Source organism: Merops nubicus, unplaced genomic scaffold (genome assembly GCF_000691845.1).
Source record: "Merops nubicus isolate BGI_N331 unplaced genomic scaffold, ASM69184v1 Scaffold37163, whole genome shotgun sequence".
Taxonomy (NCBI): domain Eukaryota; kingdom Metazoa; phylum Chordata; class Aves; order Coraciiformes; family Meropidae; genus Merops; species Merops nubicus.
The window spans coordinates 1-10,270 of record NW_008597518.1 but is presented as its reverse complement, the minus strand read 5'-3'; the positions used below and the strand labels follow the sequence as shown (position 1 = coordinate 10,270).

Sequence of the window (10,270 nt, the reverse complement as noted above, 5' to 3'; positions counted from 1 at the left end):
CAGCCCTCTCCTGCCTGCCGGCTCCCAGCAGCGCCCAGCTCCGTTACTCCGTGCCCGAGGACCGGGAGCCGGGCTCCTCGGTGGGCGACCTGGCCAAGGACCTAGGGGTGGAAGTGCGGAACCTGGCCAGCCGCAACCTGCGCTTGGTGAGCGAGGGTGGGCAGCGACACTTCCAGGTGGACCTGGCAGTGGGTGTGCTGCTTTTGGACAGCAGGCTGGACCGGGAGGCACTGTGCGGGCAGAGCCCCACGTGCTCCCTGCACCTACAACTCGTCATGGAGAACCCCCTCCAGCTCCACCGCATTGAGGTGGATGTCCTCGACGTGAATGACAACGCGCCCCGTTTCCCCAAGCCGGAGGTGGTCTTGGAGATCACTGAGGTAGCCAACTCTGGGACTCGGCTACCCTTGGAGGTAGCAGAAGACCCGGATATGGGGTCCAACTCCATCTCCACCTACGAGCTCAGCCCCAACAAGCATTTTGCTTTGAGTATCAACGTGAGAGGAGATGGTGTTAAAATGCCCGAGATTGTACTTGAAAAACCTCTGGATAGAGAGAAAGTGGCTGTTCATCACCTAACCCTGACAGCCCTGGATGGAGGGAATCCCGTGAAATCTGGTACTGCCAAGGTTACTATCCACGTCCTGGATGCAAATGACAACCCTCCTGTCTGTGACCCACCCATATCCAAGGTACACCTGGAGGAGAATGTGCCAGTGGGCACTCTGGTCACCAAGCTGAACGTTACTGACCTGGATGAAGGTCCCAACGGGGACGTGGAATATTCTTTCAAAATCAGCAATAATGCACCTGATAAATTCACCAAGATGTTCTCCTTAGATTCCCGGACAGGGGAGATCAGAACCAAAGCCCTGCTGGATTATGAGGAATCCAGTGCTTACGAGATTGCGGTTCGAGCCAGGGACAAGGGATCGCCAGCCATGGAAGGACACTGTCACCTGCGCGTGGAATTAATTGATATCAATGACAACAGCCCGGAGATCATGCTGACCTCTCTCTCCAGCCCAGTGCAGGAGGACGCAACCCCGGGCACTGTGATTGCCCTCATCGGTGTGAAGGACAGCGACTCTGGTGACAATGGGCAGGTCCGTCTGCAGATAGCAAAAGAGCTCCCATTTAAATTGGTGTCATCCTTTAAAGAGCATTTCTCATTGGTCACAAATGGTCCCCTTGATCGGGAGAAGGCCAGTGGATACAACATCACAGTGAAGGCTGTGGATTCAGGGTCCCCACAGAGGGCCACGCAAAAAACCTTTTACCTCCGAATTGCTGACGTGAATGACAATGCACCAAATTTCTCCAGCCCTGTTGATACAGCTCACATTCAGGAAAACTCCCTTCCAGGAACTTCTGTTTTTTCAGTGTCAGCATCTGATCCTGATGAGGGTAGCAACGCCAAGCTGTCCTACTCCATCCTGGACAACGGGATACAGGATATACCCATCTCAGCTTACTTCCGGATAGACCAGGACAATGGCACCATCTACACAATGCGGGCGCTGGACTATGAGCAGGACAAGGTGTTCCAGGTGCCTGTGGAGGTGAAAGATGCCGGGTCTCCTGCGCTGAGTAGCACTGCTGTGGTCCATGTGTTTGTCATGGATGAGAATGACAATGCCCCCACCATTGTCTACCCCTCCGTGCCCAAGGGCTCTGCCTTCCACCAAACCATCCCGACATTGGTGGAACCTGGCTATTTGGTCACCAAAATTGTAGCTGTTGATGCTGATAGTGGCCATAATGCCTGGCTGTCCTACCAGCTGCAGGAGACTGCTGAGGCTTTGCCTTTCCAAGTGGAACGCCGCTCTGGAGAGATCAGGGTTTCACAGGCTCTCAGGGAGTCAGAAGATCCCCACAGGCTGGTGGTTGAAGTGAGGGACAATGGGACACCGTCCCTTTCGGCCTCTGTGGTGCTAGTCATTTCTCCAGAGGAAAACAGTGTTCAGGACTTTGCCAAGTCCTTGGACCTCCCCCAATCTTCTCCCAAGGATACCAACCTAACGCTTTACCTCATCATTTCCTTGGTGTCCATTTCCCTTGTGTCCTGCGTGATGTTTGCTGTGGTGGTTGCTCGGTGTCTCAAAGCTGGCACTGCCAGCTGGACCTTTGTGGGTTGCTGCCGAGGAACTGGCCGCAAGCCTGCCTCTCATTTCCATGGGCAGATGAAGCCAGATGGCTTCATCAAGTACCTGGATGTGGGAGGAGCAGGCTTGACCTCCCAGGCACAGAATTACACCTCTTGTTTCTCACCCATGTCTGACCAGAGCGATTTCCTCTTTGTAAAACCTTTCAGCCATTCCAGCACTGCAGAGACTGTGGTTGCCTATGAGCAGGGGACCAGCAACTTAGCAAGTCCCTGTGACGGGGTAAGAGATGGGTGTTTCTTACTGTCCTGGCTGCAAAGTGCAACAGTTTGTAGTATCCAGGCCAGCTGGCTGTTCTCAGTGTGTCCTTCCACCTAAGAAGGTGGCTTCAGGGAACATGTGGCACTGTCACCTCCTGGGAGGTGGCAGGTGAGAGCTTTGGCTTAGCTTGATGGAGGTGGGGGAAGGGCCTGGCCAGCACTAGAAAACCAAAGACTCTGTGTTTGTAGAAGTGGAGAGTTTTCCCTTGGCCCCGTTCGTACTCTTTTCTTTTAGAAGTGATTCTTAGCACAGTCAGGAATGTGATTTTTGGGTGTTTAACTTCTTGATTCTGTGTAACCCCTTTACTCTGCATGGCATACAAATCATGAGGCAGGAGGAGGTTATCTGAGAGCAGCTTATCAGTGTTTCTTTTGCTTTGTTTTAGAGGTGCATTATAGAAATTTCTCATTTCTTAACTCCCAAGTGTTCTTCACTACTGATTGTGCCCTGGTATGGGATCATTTTCTACCTTGGTCATTTTGCGCACAGGGTTGAATTTGCTGTCACTGAACATAGTGACATTTTTCGCCAAGATCTTGGTGACCTTATGTGCCCTTGGGCTTGCAAAGACACAGGCAGCGGCATGCTTTGAAAACTTTATCCACTGGCATTCTGATGTCTAAATATGGATGTAGGTGACTGTATTTAGCTGTAGCTTTTGTAACTTTTGGATTTAAAGTAATTTTGTGTCATAAATTCCTGCCCTACATTTTGAAAGTGGTAATTGTAACAGGAAAGCAAAATATAGATTGGGAAGGACTCATCTAGTGCAGGGTTGTGTGTCAGCATCTGCAGAAACATGTATTTGAAATCCGGAGGGCAAGTATTTAAACAGCTTAATTTGTATGCAGTACAGGCACCAGTGGAGCCTCTATTTTAGGGGAGCAATTTATTCTAATATATTCTTCCATGAGAATCATCAAAGCAGTGGAGAAATTAGTGAAATCACATCTACTAAATAAAAATCTAGGTCAGCTGTAACTCATCTTCACTTTTCGTTATAATTGCATGTACAAGCAGAATAATCCTATAAACCTGATGTTTCACTGTATAGCCTATGAACGGCTCACTCCTAAGGTAACTGGGAGAAATGTTGTCTGTTCCAGGTAGCATGTTCTCATTCTGGAGTTAATTAAGATGATTATGATTTTCGGAAGTGTGAGTCTTCCAGACAGAAAACAATCCTGCTAGTTAGTACTCTTGACAAAGGCGTGATTCAGGCAGGAACACAGAAGCCTGCTTCGTGTCCTTCCTTATTTACAGAACGTCCATTGTCTGATGGCAAAATAACAGGGGCAGAAAGCATTATGGGGGCTTCCTAATGAACTTACAAAGTGTGCTGCTGTGTACAAAGTTTATTGTCTGTCTCCTAAACAAATAACGCTTTTTCTTCTTCTGCTGTCGGAAGTTCATTCTTGTCTCTGTGGACAGAAAAATATTGTCATGCTCTGAGGTCACAGCATCTAGGAAAAGTCACTCAAATACAATGTGTGAAATCAAGATCTCAGGCAGGCCTTTTTAAGGACAGATTAGGAAGGTCTGTTATCATTTTACCTTCTGGCATTAAAAGCATCTTTCTCAGTAGCAATTAACTCTCCCACCCCCACCCTCCTCCAAGCTCATTACTTTGGTACCACTGCTCCTGCTAAATTGATGCCCTTATCAGTTTATTTCATGCTTCATTTCTTTCACAGCCTGGTTTCCTGAGCTGCTTTGGAAGATTATTCACTGAATGGGTTTTGTCATGCTTTTTAGTATTCATGCTGGTTCAGAAATACTCCGGAAGGGGGGGAAGGTGGAGTGGGGGGAGTGGGAGCTTTCTTTTTGTTCTAATTGATTTGCTTTACTTGGAAAGAACAGGCTGATATTCCAGACTGAAATAATCCAGGATCAGTTCCCTTTCATTTTCAAAAGCAAGAATAGAGGTATTAAAACTCTTCTATTTTCTCTGCAGCAAGCTCAGCCTAACACAGACTGGCGCTTCTCTCAGACCCAGAGACCTGGAACGAGTGGGTAAGTGCCTCTTTCTCAATGTATGTGTCCAGTGAAGGTTTCTTCCTCTGCATGCTACTTTCAGTGCTGCAAAGTCTTTGACTGGCAGCTTTGAGGATGGTTGCTCCCTGTCATTGGTAGAAATGTCAGGCCAAAGTGTCAGAAATAGGGCTGCTTCTGTGTCAACTCTTTGGTGGTGTTGTGACAGCCGTCGTTTGCCATGTTGTATCTGGGTTCGGTGCCTATGGCTCAGGGAGGACAGTCAGGAACCAGAGGGGAATCCAGGTGAAGTTGTGAGGTGGTTCAAGGACTGGAAAACGTGATTCACAGAGAAAGGTTTCTTCTCTAAAGCAGATTTTGAGCATTGAGATTCTGAGTCCAAAACCTTGATTTCTCCCCTGCTCGGATGCCACAGGAAATCACTGGGTGAGTCTCCTTGCCAGCCATGACACCTCAAGTTCTGTGCTGCTGAAGTGTACTCTCTGCTCTGGTTTGAGCACCTACTGCCAAACAGTTGTGTAAGCCCCCATGGAAGCCTGAAGTTGAGTGGATGAGACCCAGGTCCCCAGAGGCCCCTCTACAGAAATACGTCCCAGCTGCATCTAACCCATCAGGAGCAGGTCCTTCATGAAATACCACTGTATGTGCTTTCTCCTATGGCCTAATCTGGTAGAATTAGGGTTGGGACCTTCAGATCCAACTCCATTTATTTGGGAATTCGGAACTTTTCTTGCATTCCTTGCAAAGTGCCATCACTAACACAGGTGGTTCAGTGGTTCATCCAGGTGAGGAGCCCTCTGCACGCTTCCCACTGGATGTGAGCAACTGGGTAGAGGGAGGCTGAGGAAGAAAAATTTAAACCCATTGGGTCAGGAGACTCACAGGAAGGTTGTCTCCTAAAGTCTGGTCTTGCTGTCAAAACTATAGCTGAGTTGTTGCAAATTTGGATGTGATATCAAAACGACAAGAAGCCCTGGCAGCGGAGCAGAGACCTGACTCCCAAGTGGGTACCCCTCTCTTGGCTGTGTGCTCTCTTGCCTCTGGTCCAACAAAGTTTGCTTTGCTTGGCCCACAGTGAGGAAGCACTGACAAGAAAATGTTAAGCAGGTGCCTTTCACCTCTCCCACCTTCCCCTTCTGGTTCATAGGCAGAGGCAGGGATCCTCTCCAGAGGGTAAACTTCCTGGAGTACTGTCAGGGTAAGGAAGGATTTAAACTGGGAGTCCAGTTTCCTCTGTGAATACCACAGCCAGAGGTTATTTTGTATAAGGAGACTGGCTCCAGGATAATTTATATGTGAAAAGATTGTATCTTTGGGGGCACACCCAAAGATGAAACCATTGGGGCAATCATGAGTAAATTTGGATGCTGTGCTTCCTCGGCTGGCTGGGTCAGGTGTTTGTGGAGAAGAGAGGAGCTCACATCCCTGTGCTTCATCATTCCTTGTGGCCCCCTGGTCAGCTCCCGTGGAGGTTTAAACAGTGCCACAGGGAGTGTTTGGTCTTGGATCTTGGTGTCAGAGCTTGTGGTTAAACATCTGCAGCAGCTGGTTGTAAAGTTTCTGAGTAAAGACTCTGAAGATGTTTTGATAATTTAGCTTAACAGAAAGTTGACTGCTCTAGCCAACTTGGTGCAGTAATTAAACTTTGTTACTAGGCTCTTCCAGCTACAGAGTGAGGGTTTGGTGTGCAGTAGTTGGAACCTTCCTGTTAGAAACCAGCCATGGACTTTAAAACAAGGCTATTGCTGGAACACTTTTCTCAGAGGTCTGTTGAATTTCTCATCACTGACAACATTTTAATCAAGAAAAATCTTTCTAACAATTTACGCTCTAGTTCCAACGCCAATTAACAAAGCCCTGCTAATACAGGAGGGCACCAGAGCTGCTGTAACAGCTTTGTTCCAAGAAGGGAGTAAATGAGTTCCACCAGAACAAGCTCTACTGCTTCCTCTTCTGGCAACATGCAGGAGTTTTTCCAGGCACAGAGCTGCTGTGGCTCAGACCTACTTAGTCTCAGGGACCTTTTCCCAGGTCATGAGTCAGTGACCCTCACCCCAGCCTCTGCCTGAAGCTTGTTATAAGACCCAGCCTCTAAGTGGGAGCAGCAGCTTGTGGGGTGGGAAGAGAGACGGCAGGAGGAGGTCAGACTCTGCTGGGGAGCTGGACTAGCACGGCATGTTGGTTCTGGTGCACCAGCTGTGATGTTCCCCCTGATGATCTGTGACCTGGATGCCCACGGTCGTCACTAGAACCACCACCAGCAGCTCATGTCCGTGCTGGTTGTGGTAGGAGTTTCCATAGCACAGGCTGGCCCCTGGATTTGGAGACAGGCTGGGACTGAAATAACTCAGTGGCTTTTAATTCCTGTGTGGAGATGGCGCATTTGCAATGAAACTGCTTTTGCTGAATTTTTTTTCCTGTTTCTATTATGCTGTTTTCAATTAAATCAAGGGAGATGTTTTTATTCTAAACTTTTGTAACAATACTAAAGGCTGGAGATAGAAAGCACTGTCATCTGTTCGGTGCCCAGCTCTGACATCTCTCTGGTGATCAGAGAGGCAAACCCTGGAGAGCAGTCCTCTCCCTGGCGTGCTCTTCCCATGTTTTTCCCAGCGTTTTGACGGCTGGTGTGTGAATTTCCCGGGCAGTGGCTGGTAGTACAGCTATTACAGAGGGTGTAAAGGCAGGTGCCTGAGGTGTCTCCAACGTTAGCTTACGTGGAACTGTGGCTCCTGCTGAGAAGCAGCACCGTGAGCTCAACAAAAGGCAGGTCTCTGCTTGGTGTTTGGGGAACACAGGCCACCTCTTAGCTGAAAAACAAAACAAAACAAAAAAAAAACAAAAATAAAAGGAAAAGGGATGTGCTTTTAACTGCATTTCTCTGACCCAAATTAAATAGTAATAAAGGCAAGGTAGTTTAGAGTAGTGGTTTGAGTGGATCCTGGAGGGAGTCTGGCTCTGACCCTCAGCCAGAAAGCAGGCTTAAAGCCACACTGTGATTTCTCTTGTCTCCATTGAGAGCTGGAGAAGGAATAAACCCATCTTTTTTCAGCATAGCCCTGTCCACCAAAACAAATCCCATGTTCCTGCAAGCACCTAGAACCAGGAGAAACTCAGGGTAAGCTCAATAAGGCAGGAATTGTCTCTTCATCTCTCTATCGCTGCATTCAGCTGTTACAAGACAACAAAGAGAATTTGCTCTTTGTTCTGAAACACAGGAGAGCTCTGGTGCACATGCTCAGGAAACAAGAGCTCAGACAATACCCTCTGAAAACGTGGTAGGGAGTCAGATATGAGTAGAGCAATTCTCAATTAATCTTATTTGGGAGAAACAGAAGGACAGAGTAATTTAATGATGTTTGTGTTTTGTTTTCTTAAAAAAAAAAAAAAAAAAAAAAAAAAAAGCAAAAGCAGCCTCCACGCTATCTCTGGGCAAATGTAAACGGACATAGAACGCCACAAAGCAGCAGATGCCATCTCCAGACAAATCAGATCAGTGGCTGTAGTGGAGATTACGGTGATAAATTGTCCAAAGGGAAGTAGATGTATAGTCCGGCATCATTCCAGCACATCCCTGTGGGATCATCAGCATGGGGTTCCCCTGAGGAGGTTGTATGGGGGGAGGAGGCAGGACTGGAACCGGTAGGAGGGACCCATCTCGTTGCTTTTTCATTTGTTGCCAAAGGAACTCAGACCAGGCTTGTGCCCTGCTCATTCATGGTACTTGCCTCACCTCGGTAGCTCTTTGTTTTGGTCTCTGTGTGACGGTTTATGCAGGAAAACAGCAGAATCAAGTCAGGATTTCCTTCCTGGAGGAGTGGGGAGGACTCTGTGTTACTCACAGGAGAGTGAGACGCCCTGGGCTGGGAAGAGTTGGTATGTGTGGGGCAGCTCACGGGAGGAGAGAGGACAATCTTGGGCCATGTGGGCAAGCTGGAAGGAGACATCAGGCAGGAGACATCCCAGAGACCATTGTGTGGACTCACCAGGAGGTGGGGAGCAGTGTGGGAATCCCCAGTCACTCCAGAGGAGGGAGGAGAAAAGCATGCAAAGAAGATAGAGGGTGTCATTTCACACACACCCCCTCGCCCCCCACTTATTTCCTCTAATCCTAAGTCTCCCCGTGCGACTGCTTTCCAAGGCCATTGTGAGCCAGACTCCCTCTCCCAGGGTGAACACAGTCACCAGTGATGTTGGCTTCACTCGCCTGGTACCACAGCATCTCAGCCACCTTCTCTGACCCCAGCCGTCATCACCCAGGCTGTGCAGGGAGGGGAAGGAGAGTGCAGCAGGAGGGGTTTGCAGCTGTTGGTCGAGGTGCCCACCGAGGATCCATGAAGGAAAGGAGGGATTTTTTTTTTGTTTTCATTCTTTGTTTCATTTTCATGCCTGAGCTCTGACAGTCTGGTTTGCAGGACTAACGACATCCTGCTTGTGCGTGGTGGGGGAGAGGGATGGGAAAATAGTGTCCCAAGGATAATCCTTCAAGCTCTCAGGAGCATTCTTGGTATTCAGAGCATGCAGGTACTGCCAAAAGGTGGCTACAGCTTGGGGAGCTTCTGTTATGTATTTGGGGTGGTCAGGAGGTCCCATATGATAGCAGCACCCTGGTGTACCAGGACATTCCCACCAAGGGGACCCCATGTATGGCATGTCTGGGTGGGACATCCCAGAGCACACCAGAGAGGACAGGCAGAGGGACACACGGATATTCATGGGCTTACGCAATGTGGGGGTCCATACAGAGCAGGACAATTTGCCACAGCTGCAGGGTTTAGCACGTCCTTCCTAAAAACAACCCCTTGCTGACCCAGCAGCCACAGGGGTGTCTGCGGGTGTTGTAATCCCCTAGGAGTTTACGCTGGAAAATTGTGCAATGTTATAATGGTTAGAGCAGGAAGTTATACAAAGCACGTGCACAGTGAGGATGTTTGGGAAATCACTGGTGGATTTACCTCCTCTTCACTCTTCCAACGAAAAATGTGAAAACCAGCAGGTGCTGGGCAGAGGTTGTGGCCAAGCTGCAGCCTGCAGCAGTCCTCTCCCACCTCTCTGGTGCTGCCATGGGGTTGCAGAGATGGGTCCTTGTGGCTGTAACCCCTCTGTCCCTCTCACGTCCCACCATAGTGCTTCCAGCTTCTCATAGAGTCACAGAATGGTTTGGCTTGGAAGGGACCTTAAAGATGACTCAAACCACTCTGCTTTGGGCAGGGACACCCTTCACTAGATCAGGTTGCTCAAAACCCTGTCCAACATGACCTTGAACACTTTCAGCCATGGGGCATCCATGGCTTTGCTAGACAACCTGTTCTAGTGTCTCACCACCCTCATAGTGAGGAACTTCTTCCTTACATCTGATGTATATCTCCCCTCTTTCAGTTTGAAGCTGTTACCCCTCATTCTATCACTGCAAACCCTTGTGAAAAGTCTCTCCTCAGCTTTCTGATAGGCCCTGTTAGGTACTGAAAGGTCTCACTAAGGTCTCTCCGAAGTCTTCTCTCCTCCAGGGTGATGGAGCCTAACTCTCTTAGCCTGACCTCCCAGCAGAGGGGTTCCAGCCCTCAGATAATTTCTGTGGCCTCATCTGGACCTGCTTTCACAGGTTCATGTCTGTTGTACTGGCGACCACGGAGCTGGATGCAGTGCTCTAGGGGAGTCTCAGGAGAGCAGAACAAAGGGAGAGAACCCCTTCCTCAACCTGCCACACTGCTGGTGATGCAGCCCAGGAGATGCTTGGCTATCTGGGCTGTAAGTACACATTGCTAGCTCATGTCCCACTTGTCACCCACCGGAGTCATAGAATCATAGAATTCTTCAGGTTGGATGAGACCTTTAAGATAATGAAGTCCAAC

At 48.9% G+C, this 10,270-nt stretch overlaps 1 protein-coding gene across 1 annotated transcript; it reads left to right on the top strand.

The window, feature by feature from the left end:
- Positions 1 to 5: 5 nt before the first annotated feature.
- Positions 6 to 2,387, top strand: LOC103769526 (protocadherin gamma-C5-like; the record flags this gene model as incomplete). The annotated part of the gene is made up of 1 exon (XM_008936735.1): positions 6 to 2,387. A coding segment is annotated over one exon (2,382 nt), but the record flags the coding sequence as incomplete, so codon positions are not given.
- Between the last annotated feature and the right edge of the window lie 7,883 nt (positions 2,388 to 10,270).